This window comes from Electrophorus electricus, chromosome 20 (assembly GCF_041902795.1).
Source record: "Electrophorus electricus isolate QZ-2024a chromosome 20, ASM4190279v1, whole genome shotgun sequence".
In the NCBI taxonomy this organism is placed as follows: Eukaryota; Metazoa; Chordata; class Actinopteri; order Gymnotiformes; family Gymnotidae; genus Electrophorus; species Electrophorus electricus.
In genome coordinates this window covers 2,185,173-2,201,330 of record NC_137516.1, presented here as the reverse complement: position 1 = coordinate 2,201,330, position 16,158 = coordinate 2,185,173, and the positions used below count along the sequence as shown (strand labels likewise).

Below are 16,158 nucleotides of genomic sequence, written 5' to 3'. Positions count from 1 at the left end.
CAAATCCCACAAGCGCGCGGGCGACCATGTGCTCGCGTGACCGTCACATAGGCGTGAGCGGGTCACGCGGGTGTCAGTCTGCGGAGAGCAGCGAGCGCGAGATGTCGTTGAGGTGAGCAGCACCGTGTCGTGTGATCTGTAGTCTGTGCGCTTTCCGGCTGGTGGTAGCTGGCGAGAGAGGCCGTTTAGTTTGGCCTCTGCTCTGTCGCGATGATAGAAAGTTGCCTTATATGTTGTTAATCTTTTGCAGCGGCATGCTTTGTTTATGGGAGATGACTGAGGTCCTTCTTTCTGAATAAATCTCAGCGTAACATTGTTCCACCGTCCTTGCTTATCTGATTTGCCCGGGGGTTTTAGGAGCTCCTCCGGGCGCTTTCGTTTTTTCAGTGCCATTGACATGAACTGCGAGGTCTCCTCTGATGGCCTCTTTTATTAATAATGTGCTTTCGTCCCTGTAGCGTCCAGCCCGTCAGGTGGAGCACGGATTACAAGAACAAAGAGTGAGTCGTTTAGAGAACAAAGGTCTCATCATGGCTGTTTCAGAAACACCCGTGTTATTAAACCTCATCGTTATTTGGGGCACTACCCTTATTAACAGATTAAATGTATTAATTGTAACTCATTTGTTAATGATTAATCATTCTGGCTCAAGTCACTAAAGCCGCAGGTTCGATGACGTGAATATTTGCCGTCTAACAAAAATCGCAACATCACTCTTGACCCGCACACGTTTGTTTATTGAGTAAACAGGGATGGGACAATATGCCTAAAAATCATTCACTAAGATTCTACTACTAATGACCAGAGTCACCGAGTCCACTAAAATAAAAACAAATGTAACAGTTTAACCAGCGTGGACCAAAGTTGCCAACTAGTCTAATAAAAAACAGAAAAAAAGAACTTTTCAAGTAACCTGTGAGAACAACCAACCAGGCAGACGACTTGTGAACCAGACAACCACAGAGGAAATTTATTAACCAACCGACTTAAAGGTATAACTTGAGAAACAGCCAGTGGTAGAACTGATTATAGGATTGAGGAGGCTATATATATATATACGTACGTGTGTGTACACATACACAATACATTAATGATTACCATTTAGCAGAGAAAGCCCACCCTGTTCAGATCAAAGTTTCATCAAAGGAATCCTTTTGTTTGTCTTCACTAAACCTTTGCACTTCACCCTCAGTTATCAGATCAGCTGTGGCTCAAATCTGTGAGAAGTTTCACCTTCAATTCTTTCTGTCTCAGCTTCACAAAGTTTTAACATGTTTTGCAGTAAACCCACTCTGAGCCCCAACCCAAAACACCCACACAGTATCAGTGAGCGTTTATTCATCCTAAATGTAGTTACAGACCTAGTTTGGTGAATGTCTTAATTCTGAATGACTTCAGTTTTAATCTCCTACCCATCTCTGTTCAGTTACGATGGCATACTTCTGGTGGGCCACAGCATTGACGACCTCCCTGATGAGCTGGAGGGTCTGAAGTCTCCACTACAGGACTATAGTACTGTGAGTTTAAATGCCTATAAACACTTTATTCACATGTTTTGGGCTGGATTTGCGTGGGGGAAAGAATTGGACTATGGTGGATCAGACATGGAGGCTCAGCCAGTGAGTTTGTATCTTAGCTGAAGTCGTGAGAAGCTGCTTGTAGCACCTGTATGAGTGTACAGTCTTCCGGTTGGCTCCAGACAGTCGACCACCACTGGACACTTCTCTTCTGCAGGTGGACCGCGGCCTGGGAGAGGAAGTAGTCGTGGTGAAGGTTCCGGGTTTCCCAGGTGACAGACTGGTGTTCGCTCCCACTGGACCAGTGAACAGGGACTACGATGATGTCAGATTGTTTAGCGAGGCTGCAGCTAAAGGCGTAAAGAGGTGAGTGGCAGAGCATTACCAGGTTTGGCCTCGTATTAAAATTATTCGTCATGTCACTGCTTGTTGGATCTGATTCCCATTGCCCTAAAGTAATCTGTGTGTGCGTGCGCGTGCGTGTTTGTTTGGTTTATGACTTTGAGTCAAAAATCTTGCTGGATTTTTCGTGCAGTTATTTAATTTGTTGTTTTTTTTGTCATAGCTGTACAGCAAAATAATCAGTTGCAATTACAATAATTTACAAATTCTATAGTCTGAAAGGCATCAGATGGTATAATTTCAGGTGATCCTTATAAAGCAGAGTACATATGTATTTAACACATGGAGTGTTTTATTACCTCAGTCACATAGTCAGCCTTCAAATGTTCCCTCAGTTATGACCCTCTGCCAAACCGAAGGCCCTTGGGAATGTACTAGTGCCCCGTTACCGCTCTGTAGCTTTGCTCAGAAATGAAGTGTGACCGTCAAGTCATGTCAGTTACCAGTCTGAGCGCTTCCTGGTTTTGCGCACCCATTTCTTTAGGGTGATGAAAGCGGGTATGCAGCGCCCTCTGCTGGTGTGCCCTCCCCACTGCGATTATGAGAAGAGCACCTTAGCGGCTGTATTGGGAGCCTTGCAGGCTCTCTATATGGTGAGAGGGGGAGGTATTTTAATGCAACATTTGGACATGAAACACTCTCATAAAATGTCAATGTTGTGTGTAGTTTTAAGTATGAAGACCTCCTTATCAATCTACTGCTCTTCATCTCCATATTGCAATCTTTTTCATCTCTCTGTGCATGTGTTCTAGCCGCTTGAGCTGAGGGAGGTGAAGCTGTCACTACACTCCTCCCCCCACAAGGTGGCAGTGTTGGGTGTGTGGGTAAAGGAGCAGGCAGAGGGTGAAGATATTATAGCGCTGGCCACAGCTCTGGAGAGTGGAAGGTGAGGCTGTGTTTGCAATAAGGAAGTTCCAGTAGAAAACTCAAGACACTTTACCATGTGTAGATAGTAGTGTGTGAGGGGTTTTGTTTTTGTACAGATGTTATAGTTGTATGCTGCATGTAGTGAATGTATCATTTATCTGTCTTTTTAGTCTTGTGAACAGCCTTTTGTGAACAAAAATAAAAATGTTATTTTGAGGTACATTTGTTATTGTTTAAAAAATGACAACTTTAACATGCCTGAGGATGGTCATACTTTATAACCACACTTTTTGTAAAATCCAGTTGGAGACCCATCTTTAAAAAAAAAAATCACTTCATTAGTATTATGAGAGCATCATGTAATTTAATAAACTCTCTAATATGTTGATGGACTGTCAGGGTGTTATTAGGATAGTGTCCCTGGTCTGCAGGGCTTTTCTGTGTGAAATGGGCTTTTCTGCATGAGGGGTGTGTGTGTGTGAGAGAGAGATTGAGCACTTGAGAAAGCTGTGTGTGGTGATGTGTGCAGGGTTGTATATCGAGACATCGGGGGCTCTGATCCAGAACGGATGGCTGCGCCTCGCGTAGCTGAGTATGTTACGGAACTCTTCTGCAACACCTGTGTGCAGGTAACGCCTCATTCCACAGTGGGTTTCGGGCAGGTTCTTACCACAGTCTGCGTAAGCTAATTATTACAGAAGGCAGCAAAATCTCTCTCTCTCTCAGGTGAGAATAGTGAGTGATTTGAGCACCCTGGAGAAAGAATACCCCTGCCTGGCTGCTGTCAATCGATGTGCCAGTGGTAAGATTTTATATTAGTTTCTTAAGTTGCATTATGTAGTCTAGAGATAATATGCTGGTTTGTAGTACAGTCCTCTACTATTATACTACGACTGGGTTTCCATTATGGCTTGGTATGGATGAATACTTGATTCTGTTGGTCTGGTAGTTCTCCAGTAACATCATTTAGAGCCAGTTTTCCAGAGCCAGAATACACTAATAAGAATTGAAAGTGGTGGTTCACCACTGGCAATGCGGTTCAGTTCTTTACTTCTGTCCAGCAAACCTGCCAGCACCTTACACACAGCTACAGTCGTTCTTAATCAATGTTCTAAAATCTTCATTAATATGCTGTTTAAAGAAATGTAGATATAAATGCACTATGGATAGAAACCGTGTATTAAAGCTCTGTTTCTGTATCCATATGATGGCCACAAAATAATGATAGCTAAAGGTGCTTTAGCCTGTTGGCATATGTTGTTAGCAGTTTAGCTTGGCAGAATAGAATTAGTGATCATAGAATAGAGTTAGTGGTCATGGCTAGATCTGAATCAAAGCTAAATGCCTTAATAAGTATAGGAGGATGGGCCGTGCATTTAAAAATAGAAATCATGTCTTTAAAATGCAGATCAACATGCCTCTATAAATATTTGTGAAAAAATATCAAAATATGTTGTGTTCATGAGAGCAGTGCATTTAAAAAAATTAGAGTGCATTCAACAGTTGCAGCTAGACATTAAAATTATATAATGGAGAGGAGTGGGTCTAACACCCCCCCCCCCACATGCTTGTGTGTGTGTGTGTGCGTGTGTGTGTGTGTGTGTGTGTGGACAGCTGTGCCACGTCATCAAGCCCGTGTGATCCACCTCGAGTATAGTGGGGAAGGACCCATTCAGGAGACACTTATGGTCATAGGGAAGGTGTGTGTCTCCGTGTGTGTCTCCGTGTGTGTCTCCGTGTGTGTCTCCGTGTGTGTCTCCGTGTGTGTCTCCGTGTGTGTCTCCGTGTGTGTCTCCGTGTGTGTCTCCGTGAGTGTGTGTGTGTGTGTGCGCACGTGTGTGTGCGCACGTGTGTGTGCGCACGTGTGTGTGCGCACGTGTGTGTGTGTGTGTGTGTGTGTGTGTGGACAGCTGTGCCACGTCATCAAGCCCGTGTGATCCACCTCGAGTATAGTGGGGAAGGACCCATTCAGGAGACACTTATGGTCATAGGGAAGGTGTGTGTGTCTCCGTGTGTGTCTCCGTGTGTGTCTCCGTGTGTGTCTCCGTGTGTGTCTCCGTGTGTGTCTCCGTGTGTGTCTCCGTGTGTGTGTGTGTGAGTGTGTGTGTGTGTGTGCGCACGTGTGTGTGTGTGTGTGTGTGTGTGTGTGTGTGTGTGTGTGGACAGCTGTGCCACGTCATCAAGCCCGTGTGATCCACCTCGAGTATAGTGGGGAAGGACCCATTCAGGAGACACTTATGGTCATAGGGAAGGTGTGTGTCTCTGTGTGTGTCTCTGTGTGTGTCTCTGTGTGTGTCTCTGTGTGTGTCTCTGTGTGTGTCTCTGTGTGTGTCTCTGTGTGTGTCTCTGTGTGTGTCTCTGTGTGTGTCTCTGTGTGTGTCTCCGTGTGTGTCTCCGTGCGCACGTGTGTGTGTGTGTGTGCGCACGTGTGTGTGTGTGCGCGCACGTGTGTGTGTGTGTGTGTGTGTGTGTGTGTGTGTGTGTGTGTGTGTGGACAGCTGTGCCACGTCATCAAGCCCGTGTGATCCACCTCGAGTATAGTGGGGAAGGACCCATTCAGGAGACACTTATGGTCATAGGGAAGGTGTGTGTGTCTCCGTGTGTGTCTCCGTGTGTGTGTGTGTGAATTCTGCTCTTGCTCGGTGCTGCAGGGTGTTACCTATGACACAGGAGGCGCAGACATAAAGGCCGGCGGCTTCATGGCTGGCATGCACAGAGATAAGTGTGGATCTGCGGCTGTGGCGGGATTCTTTCAGGTGGTGACACACACGCATTACACCACAGCCAGCACAGATACTGATCTGTTATATTATCCGGCAGCCACCAAACAATGTTACTACTTATAACGGTGCCATTGTGAAAGGCTGGTGAAGGTCTAACTGAATGTCCTTTATCGTTGTCCTTTGTGTATTGGAGAGTTTGAGCCAAAATGTTCTTCTCTCAGATTCTGGCCAAGCTGAAGCCCAAACATCTAAAGGTTGTGGGAGCCATGGCAATGGTGCGCAACAGCGTGGGCTCAGGTGGGTGCGGCATGGAGGGTGTCTGTCTGTGTCTGTCTGTCTGTGCTGTAAGGAAGTGGGTTTTTCCTTTTTTCTCCCATCACATACAGTTGCATCAGTTTTAAGTGCGTGTGTGTTCCTGACTATTAGACTGCTATGTGGCTGATGAGCTGGTCGTGTCTCGTGCGGGCCGTCGAATACGTGTTGGAAACACAGACGCTGAAGGGCGCATGGCAATGGTGGACCTGCTCTGTGAGATGAAGGAGAAAGTATTTACACACGCTCACGCATACACGCGCTCACTCACACATACAGGCAAATTCATGCATTAGTAACAGTTGGTAACCTCCTGTTACAGGCTCCAGTGCTGGCATAGCTACACACACACACACACACACACACACACACACACACACACTCATGCAAACACTGACTCATACAAACACCCTTGCTTTCACACACATACACACCCATTGACTTATAAGTATATATTCTAAATTAGCTGTTGGTTACAGCTGGATGTATGTTTGTAAATGTTTTAGAGGGTGTGTGTGTGTGTGTGTGTGTGTGTGTGTGTGTGTGTGTGTGTGTGTGTGTGTGTGTGTGTGTGTGTGTGTGTGTGTGTGTGTGTGTGTGTGTGTGTGTGTTCAGGCAGTGTACGAGGTATCTCCTCACCTGGTCACCATTGCCACCCTGACTGGTCATGCCATAAGAGCCATGGGCCCGCACTACTCTGTGAGTTCAAGTACACTGACCCGTGTAATGCTGAGGTCGGACTTCACAAGGTTAGCCTGATTTGGACACAATTTTGTCCTCGTCGATGTGTTTCCAGCATCGCGACACAAGGAATGAGCCTCATAGTGTGACAGTGGAAGAACAGTAATGTGGCATCTGGGACACGCCACAACACTCCCAGATTTTTTTTTTTTAACGAGTCTGATTTTTTGTGTATTTTCTGTCTTCTACTCTGATAACTCCTACTACTTGTACCTCGACATTGACCAGTAGGATGATGGCGTGCTTGCTGGTGCACACACACATGTCCTAAACGTAATGGACAGAAAAATATCTTTAACCATCAAAGGCTTAGTACTTGATTTTACCAGCAGCCTGACCAGATGGTGACCTTGGTCACTAATAGCCCTGACTCTGACACTAATAGGACCGTGTCTGCTGAGTCGCGGCCCTGACTCTGGGCCGTGTCTGCTCATAAAGAAACGGTTGGCTTTAAGGAGTTGAACAAGATGTGTATGTTTCTAAAGCTTTGACCTCCATCTCTCTAGATAATCCTTGATAATGGAGCTGCTAACCTTGTGGGCAATGCCTTGCAGTGGCAAAAAGGTGGGTGTGTGTGTGTGTGTGTGTGTGTGTGGGTGGGTGGGGGTTATAAACACACGTAGCTCACCCCTGTCATACTGCCATTTCTTCCCATTATGTAGCCCCTTCCAGAAATGGAAAGTCAGGCAGCTAATCAAGTATTACTTCATGCTACCTAAAGTGATACTGTAGGCTAAGACGTGCTGTCCCTGAGCTGTTCATGCACAGACTATGTGCTTTTAAAGACCCCTGGTGAGAGTTACATGACAATGTTTTCCCTAACAAAATCAAAGAGTAACATGCAACCACGAAAACAGTCATACTTAATACATGGAAACAACAATAAAATAAACAAAACTCTTCTGTCTCTCGCTCTCTGTGTACTGTGCGGGGGCTGGAACAAAGCCTTTTAAAATAAATATTTGTTTATATGCTGCTTTGCCTGTGCGTGCCTGCGTGTTTCAGCGGGCGAGGTTCTGGGCGATATGTTCGAGGTGTCCACTCTACGTAGAGAGGACTATGACTTCCACAAAGGGAAGTCAGAATATGAAGAGCTGCTTCAGTCCAATAACCTGCCTTCATCTGCCACCCCCCGGGGGCACCAGAGCCCTGCTGCCTTTCTCATCATGGCCTCTGGACTGGACAAGGTACACACCCTGTTTATTACTCAACAAGTCACAATTTCACATGTCACAACTGCAAAACAATACACATTCACCTCATTCGTAAACAGTCTCTCTCTCACTGCCTGTCTTGTGTGTCAGCACGGCCTGGACTCTGCCCAGCCTCTGTCCTACTCTCATATCGACATCGCTGGATCCAGCGGGCCCTTCCCAGGAGTCCCTACTGGGGCCCCTCTCCTCGCCATGGCAACAAAATACATCCTGCAGCTCTGAGATGCTGCCTGTCCAGTCTTCTGTTCCTTTAACCGAACGTCCCTCCATTTGGCTCGGAAACGTCTGGCTGGTTCCGATTTCTCTGTTCGGTTCTGCTCTACTCCTCTCTTACAGCACCTTGCTCCTGTTCTAATGCAGCGTGCCCAGTGCTCGTTTAATCGCAAGCTTCTCAGGGGTTCTGCTCGTCATGTTGGCATCCTCTGTTCCTCGCTGTCCACTTAGTGTTTGTCCTTTCATGCGCTTACTGTTTCCCTTCATAATCGGCACGTACAAACTGACCTCTGTTTTCCGAAGGGTGAAGGGCTATGGGATTGGTTATTTATCAGTTTGACTCCTGCCAAATCCTGTGTGTGTGTGTGTGTGTGTGTGTGTGTGTGTGTGTGTGTGTGTGTGTGTGTGTGTGTGTGTGTGTGTGTGTGTGTGTGTGTGTGTGTGTGTGTGTGTGTGTGTGTGACTAAAATTGGGGGAATAAATTGAATTTAATATTACACTTGAAACCATGTAAAGCTTTATTTACTAATCATTGCTGAAATAGACATAATCTGAAACCAATAGAGTGCTGCTAGTGTGTCTGCAGTTTCTCCTTATGTTTGTCATCTTCACCCACATGGGCACTGAAGTGGGTGTTTTCCCTTCAACAGCAGGATTTTATTCATTTTCTGATGGGGTGAGACTAGGAGGCATTTGAAGGTCATCGGTATATGTAAATCAGTTCTGAAAGACCAATGGAGACAGTGCAGCTGACTCGCTACAGCCTAACTGAACACTCTCACGTCATAAAGCAACATTTTAAAATGTTATTTTTCGGGTCCTTTTGTCAACAGCTCGAGATAAAATGCCTTCATATCTGCAGATAGTACCAGCGACTATGTTTTCGTGCTTCTGTGTAAAGATGATTTATGTGTGGCGAATGCAGATCGATCCTTCATTGTAAATTGTAGTTACGGCGGACGTGCGCCTTCCCCGTTCAGCACCATGGACAGTTCTATTGCTTCCATCAAACCGTCTCGGTGCCTTCGGTTACGATCAGTTCCTATTTACTGCAGACGTTGCACTGATGGCCTACAAATTCTTTGTAACAACTTCTCATATGATTTTTACAAACAACAAACGTTCAAGATTTCAGCTTGCAAGAGTATAACCTGAGACCCCTTCAGTTATTTTGGCACTTTAAATCGCATGCAGTTGTATAGATGATAACTTCACGACCCCAGTGGAACAGGCGGGCTTATATATAGTCGGCTGAGTATGAAGTCGAATCGTTTTCTTCTCATATGATCTTTTCTTTGAAAGCGCCGACATTTGATTCCGTACAAAACGAATGGTAGAAATGTCGAGAAGAAATATGAGAAGAAAACGATTCATTCTTCATATATATATATATATATATATATATAGCGCTAAACTATTTGGGATTTGTCGGCCAGCAGGCAAGAGGAGGTAGGGTCTATGCCACCTAGTCATGGAAACCTCAGTTATGACTGCAAATGTGTGTTTAAGATTATTATGGGAAATGATGTCAGTGACATCTGCACTCTGTGTACTGACCCTTTATTCCACCAAAAATGTACACCGATGCTAAAGGTGACTCGCTGTTTGTCACTTATAACAAATTTGAATTTCCATACTTGCCTTTCATAATGTTTGTCAGGAACTTGAGATCTGGCGTGTGATTGTCTTGTTTATCCTGTAGTTCATGGCTATGATGCGCTTTAATTACAGAATCAGTACATTTTAGTTCTGATACTGGTGATGACTGTTTTCTGTGCAGTTTTGTGGCGTTTCCACTGACCTGTTTTTTTTAAAAATTGGGCGGATGATATTTACGTATGTACAGTGCCCTCGTAAATTTGACAACTTAAACAATGTCTTTGTCGTTTAACAGCTTAATCTTTCACTCAGAACCCAAACCTGGAGATTAAAGAATGAAATAAATGATAATCATGTAAAACGAATAAAAATTATATTTATTGCAAAAATGTTTTTTATGTAACTTTTTGTGAAAGCAGAGATCTCTGATGCATGATCAGTAAAAGGGACTTGCCAATAACCTTTTAGTAAATTTGATTTGCTGACATACTTTGCAGAACACACTCTATCTGCACAATCTTCCATTCTGGGCAGAGGCAAGGAATCCGGTACTGTAACGGTATTTACTTTGCGGTAGTCTGCAAAAACAGAAAGTACCGTCAGGCTTTGGTACTAAGACATGGTGAACACCAGGCGATACTACTTGCCTTAACAAGATTGCTAGCCAATGATCGTTTCTGAGAGCTCACACGATAGGGCTGCTGTTTAATTGGAGAATGACTGTACATCAATCTCATGCTCTAAAACCGATGTACGGGAGGTACATCAACAAAAAGAGAAGGATACCGGCCAATCAGCGTGAAACGATCGGACTGAGCAGCTAAAGATAACTATGATAACTTAGTAGACAATTGTTTCAATGCTTCTGAATTTGGCAGTCTGGCAGTAGGAATGCTGTTTCTACTCGGGCTAAGACCATCTTGTTCTGGATTGTAATATGACATTACAGTGGTTGAATTTGGACAGGGCGAAGAATGAGCTACAGTAGCAGTGGCAGTAGCCTCCGACTCAGCGTTGCGATCAACATTTGGCTTTAACATATTTATGTGACAAACAGGAGATTTACATCTTCGATCAGGGGTACTCACAACATCGTTTGTGTTGATCTACATGTGGACCAGAAAAACGTGTCCGAAGCGTTTGAAGCAGGCATGGGTAAAAGCACCAACACTTTATCCCCCATCTCGAATGACCGACTGACTGCAGCACAGTCGTATTTACCCTTCATAGATTCCTGGGCCGCGTCTAAGTTAAGTCTAGCATTTAACCGTTCACGGAGCGTAGTTACAAACTTATCCACAGATAATTAAGGGTTTGTTGTAGCAGGAGTTAACGACTTCTCATATAACAGTTTGAGAGGACCACGCACTTCACGACCAAAAACTAGGGTATGTGGACTGAACCCCACAGACTCTCGAACAGTATCACGTATCACAAACAGCAACAAGCGAACACCCTTGTCTCAGTCTTTACCTGCTTCCAAACAATAAGAGCAGAGCACATTCTTCAATGTCTGATGGAATTGCTCCAGTGCCCTTTGACTTCCGGGATGATGAGAACTCCATACCTGGTGGTGTATTTTCAACGCGGCCGTGACCTGAGCAAAGAGTTTTGATGTGAATTTGGAACCCTGATCAGACTGAACATACTTAAGTAAACCAAATGTAGTACAGAACTTCACAAGTGCCTTTGTGACGATTTTTGACTTTAATGACCACAACGGGTTTGCTTCTGGGAATCTAGTAGCTGGTAACGGTCCTACACAATCAATCGAGAGTCTCTCGAAAGGTTCACTTGTTACGGGAATGGGACACACGGGAGCAGGAGGGATGACTTGATTTGGTTTTCCAACAAGCTGACATGCATGACAAGATCAACAAGATCAACAGTAACTAATGACATCTGACTTCACAGCAGGCCAAAAGAAACGCTTCAACAAACGCCATGTTTTTCAGATACGTGCCCTGAAAAAGGGTGATCATGAGCCAATGGGCTTAGGAACCGCAATCTGCTGCACCTCCAGTGCAGTTTTCTCACTGTTGTCTGTACTAGCCTCAAATCAAGTGGCAAGACCAGCATCGACTTTCTGAGCAGCAATCAAAGCAGTCCTATTAATAGTAAAGGCTGCTCATTCTGACGCTCTGGATGCCGAGACGCTAAACTCAAGACCAACTCATTACCTAAATGTTTCTGATAAGTTCACCTCACCAAACTTATGTGCCTGCGCACTAGTCATGATGCATGCAGGGAACACATGCCCTAAAGTCTGATCAGAAATGGCCACATTTTCCAGTGGTTTATCCACAACCTCAGGAAGTCAAAACAGTGTACCACCAGCAATATCATTACCAAGGATAAATGAAACCCCTTTTACAGGTAACTCAGAACTAACTGCAACTTTAAATAAACCAGAGATCTCATTTGTACACAAATATAGATAGAGAGGAACTCTACGTACCCCTAGTACAAGACCTTGTACAGCACTTCCGAAATATGACGACTCCAAAAACAATAGTATACTGTCCAAAACAAACAATTGAGCTGCCCCAGTATCCTGCAGGAGAGTTATGGACTTGCTCTGCTCATCTTCTGTCAATGCAACAGTACCTGAGAACACAAAACGCTTAAAGAGAGGCTCAACCTCAGCAGTAGGTACTTCACAATTTCCAGGGTCCTAGAGTCACCTTGCAATACGCATTCACTTTTACGGGCATTTTTGCGTTTCAAAACAGGACATATGGCAATAATAACAAAAACATTCACGGGTATCCAAATCAGTGGTCTCATCCGGTGGTGGTGGTCTGAACCAACAATGGCTTTGCCGATTGGTTTACTAGTCATTGACTGACCTGCGGTCTCGCTGTGTGGAGTTGGGTAAAAGATGGTTTTGTGTGTTAACACAAATGTATATGCCAATGTAGCTGCAGCTACATTAAAAAAAAAACACCATTTTATCCGGAAGACAGTGTTTGTTATTCCAATATAATCAGCTTCTTTAAGCTATTCAAAAGTAGTCACTTCACTCACTGCACACCAGTTCTCAAACAACCTAAACGTATCTCTGGGAAATTCCACATAAGTTTGACTGGGTTTTTTTGTGTGTGTTTCTGAACTTCTGCCGATACGCTTCTGGCACCAATTCATGAGCTTTCAAAATAGTAGACTTTACCAAGTCATAATCTAAACTCCACAGTCAAAGAAGAGCATACTTCCTGTGCTTTACCTGCAAGTTTGCATTGTAAAAGCAAAGACCAAATGCTAGGTGGCCAGATGAGTGTGGTAGGAATGCGTTCAAAAATAGGAAAATACGCATCAACTTCATGTTCCCTAAATACTGGCACCAACCCGATATGCCGACTTGCATCGAACATCGCATTTTCTGGAACAGGAATAGCTGGACAAGCCACTGGAGGAGCGAGGCTTAGGAATTGGTGTGCGTGGCAGGAACTGGTGCTGGTGAGACCACTTCCTGAGGAAGCGATACATGCTTTTCCAAGCCCATACTCTGATTTTTTCCAGCTCAAATTCTTTTAATCTTATTTCCAACTTAGGATCCCTCCCAAGAGATGGATACCTACCAGAGTTCGTGGCCAACCCGCCTGCGGAGCCAATCTCAGCCTCCACTGTTTCTGCGCTCTGGGCCGAGTCAGCGGCAACACCTGGAGAACAGCCTCTACGAGGAAGGACCCCATCATTAGCTAAGCGTGCCTCCAACATCGACTTCATCTTTCTCTTAGGAGCAGAACAAGGCACAACAACATCATAGAAGTCAGCTATGAAAAGCAAGTCAGCCGTACGGCATTTATCAAAACTGCTCAATAGTGGGACGAACAGTAAACTCGGCCAGGTAAAAAGTAGACATGACACACAGTCACAAAACCACAAGGCGCCCCACCCAAAAAAAAGCGGAAAAAAACACCAGCCAAACAAAAACCAAACCAAAGACAGAGAACAAGGAGAAAGAGGGAAGGAGCAAAACAGAGGATGAGCACCAACTTGTGTTACGACCCTGTCCAGGCCGTGAGCTCGCAACAGCACTGTGAAAAACTGGAAGCAGGATGGTATGTGGAATGATTAATCAACGGACTGGACTGGACGATGAAGTGAAATTTGGTGTATTGAAATGGTGAACACACACATACACACACACATATATATATATATATAATCACACAAACGGTGAATAATTTCAGGAGTGGCTAATTTCCAACATAAACAAAACCCACACTACCAAAAGAAACACGACAACTAACTACACTTCACAGGGCAAAAACGTAATACAAATCTACACTAACTCCCTGACAAGAAACAGACGAAAACCCAAAACCCTAACAAACAGGCACCACTCCCTGCAATCAGTAACTACATATAAACATAAAGACGAACATTTCATGTATCACAGGAATCATAATCATAAACAAAACACAGAGAATCATTTAGAACGAGTATATATATAGCAAAAATGTGTTTTTATGTGACTTTTGTGAAAGTTTTAATTAGTAGTGAGATTTGGGATGCAGTTACACGAATTTATTCAAAGGTTAAAGAATCGCCGTGTAAAAGGCTGGGTCCCACTATCTCGCTCAGGCTGCACTACAGCGTCTATTCACAGGTGCGCTCCCACGACTGATCGGCACGGGGGATTTGACCTGCTCCGTTTCCGACCTGGGCCGGTTCACCCCTCCTTAGACGACCTGGTGGCCCAAAGCTCCCTCAGGAGCACCATATCGACGCCGATCTTAGTACGGACACCCGCTCAGCATAGCGCGCTGTAGTCCAGAACCCCCGAACTCAAGCGCTCCTCCAGCCTCAGCCTCCCGGTAACGTGGATTACAGGCGCGCGCCACTGCGCCCGGCGAGAACAAGCGGGATCTGCTCAGCTTTTTAGAAAGAAATAAGTCTCACCCAGTGTGCCATCCAGTGGTAAATGGTGGAACAGAAAAGCTTGAAATATGTCAACCACAGGGAAATCACTCCCTCAGTCGTAAACATGCTGTGTTACCAGGGTTTAAACATTTGCAAAATTCCAAGTAGCGAGTTTGTGATAATTAGATGAATGTACTCAATGCAGGGACGTCATTAGGGCAATTTAAAGGGGCACGTGTCCTAGTAAAAGGTTTCCATGCACTAATCCCAAGAGCAAAAAAAATCGATACTAAATCATTGATGCTTATTGGGTTTTTTCCTGAATTTTTAAGCAGAAATACTACACGACGCAAATATTAATGCCCCGCTCATTTACAGGTCCTACATTTCCGATAAACAACCAGTATTTTTCCAGACTCGTTAACGGGAAACACTTTCATTCAGAGCCAGTTCATTTCAGTCTCTGTGTTCACTATATGAAGCTAGCAGTAGAAAACTGACCTATGCTACTATTTAAAAGCAATCCAGCCACGCAGAAGACAAAGGAAAGATAACGCATACATTTGAATGCTAGCCATATATAGCCATTTAAGCTACCAAAAATACATTATACCACTAAAGCAAAGACATTGGTTATGTTAGAAAAAGGGGCCTCTTCTAAATAGATAACACAATCTTTTAACATGAGACATTTCTCTGCCAGTGTGCCCTCAGTGTAATTAGTGGAACCTTAAGGATAATTTTGAAAAATTCATGTGGGACTGTTGATTCAAATCATTTCAAGTAGTCCACTGAAATGTTCGCACAAAATGCAGCTCTATCAAATCATTTTTTGTTTCAATTTTTTGTGTGGCTACTTTCTAAACCTCAGTCATCATGACAGTACTGACCCAATAAACATGCATTCTGCATATTTCATGATTTAATAGCCATAATTTTAAAAAAAAAGTTTTTAAACATGTAAAATCAAAACAAAATATTACAATTTACTTATTGCAAAAATTGCAATATTGGTTAGAGATCAAAATATGTATTTTCTTACAAAATAATATGAAAAGGGGACTTTTCTTCTAAGTAGGTTGGCAAAGATCTTCATATGGATCCTGAAAAGTGAGTAGTGAATCAAAATTATATTTATAGCAAAAATGTGTTTTTATGTGACTTTTGTGAAAGTTTTAATTAGTAGTGAGATTTGGGATGCAGTTACACGAATTTATTCAAAGGTTAAAGAATCGCCGTGTAAAAGGCTGGGTCCCACTATCTCGCTCAGGCTGCACTACAGCGTCTATTCACAGGTGCGCTCCCACGACTGATCGGCACGGGGGATTTGACCTGCTCCGTTTCCGACCTGGGCCGGTTCACCCCTCCTTAGACGACCTGGTGGCCCAAAGCTCCCTCAGGAGCACCATATCGACACCGATCTTAGTACGGACACCCGCTCAGCATAGCGCGCTGTAGTCCAGAACCCCCGAACTCAAGCGCTCCTCCAGCCTCAGCCTCCCGGTAACGTGGATTACAGGCGCGCGCCACTGCGCCCGGCGAGAACAAGCGGGATCTGCTCAGCTTTTTAGAAAGAAATAAGTCTCACCCAGTGTGCCATCCAGTGGTAAATGGTGGAACAGAAAAGCTTGAAATATGTCAACCACAGGGAAATGACTCCCTCAGTCGTAAACATGCTGTGTTACCAGGGTTTAAACATTTGCA

General features: G+C 44.3%; 1 protein-coding gene across 1 annotated transcript; it reads left to right on the top strand.

Moving 5' to 3' along the window:
- Positions 1-2: 2 nt before the first annotated feature.
- Positions 3-9,977, top strand: zgc:152830 (putative aminopeptidase W07G4.4). The gene is made up of 16 exons (XM_026995617.3): positions 3-112; positions 459-500; positions 1,427-1,517; positions 1,735-1,883; positions 2,404-2,512; positions 2,672-2,805; positions 3,316-3,415; positions 3,513-3,588; positions 4,401-4,486; positions 5,438-5,542; positions 5,731-5,806; positions 5,936-6,054; positions 6,437-6,520; positions 7,069-7,126; positions 7,568-7,749; positions 7,867-9,977. Exons 1-16 carry the CDS (start codon positions 27-29, stop codon positions 7,996-7,998), a joined length of 1,629 nt encoding a protein of 542 aa, XP_026851418.3. The 5' UTR covers positions 3-26; the 3' UTR covers positions 7,999-9,977.
- The last annotated feature ends 6,181 nt before the right edge of the window (positions 9,978-16,158 follow it).

Bases quoted from the DNA above. Each gene is read 5' to 3' on its own strand.
- zgc:152830 (XM_026995617.3), top strand. From the start codon at position 27: ATGTGCTCGCGTGACCGTCACATAGGCGTGAGCGGGTCACGCGGGTGT. The intron at 2,806-3,315 runs GTGAGGCTGTGT...TGATGTGTGCAG, and splicing joins ACAGCTCTGGAGAGTGGAAG to GGTTGTATATCGAGACATCG. The intron at 6,521-7,068 runs GTGAGTTCAAGT...CCATCTCTCTAG, and splicing joins CCATGGGCCCGCACTACTCT to ATAATCCTTGATAATGGAGC.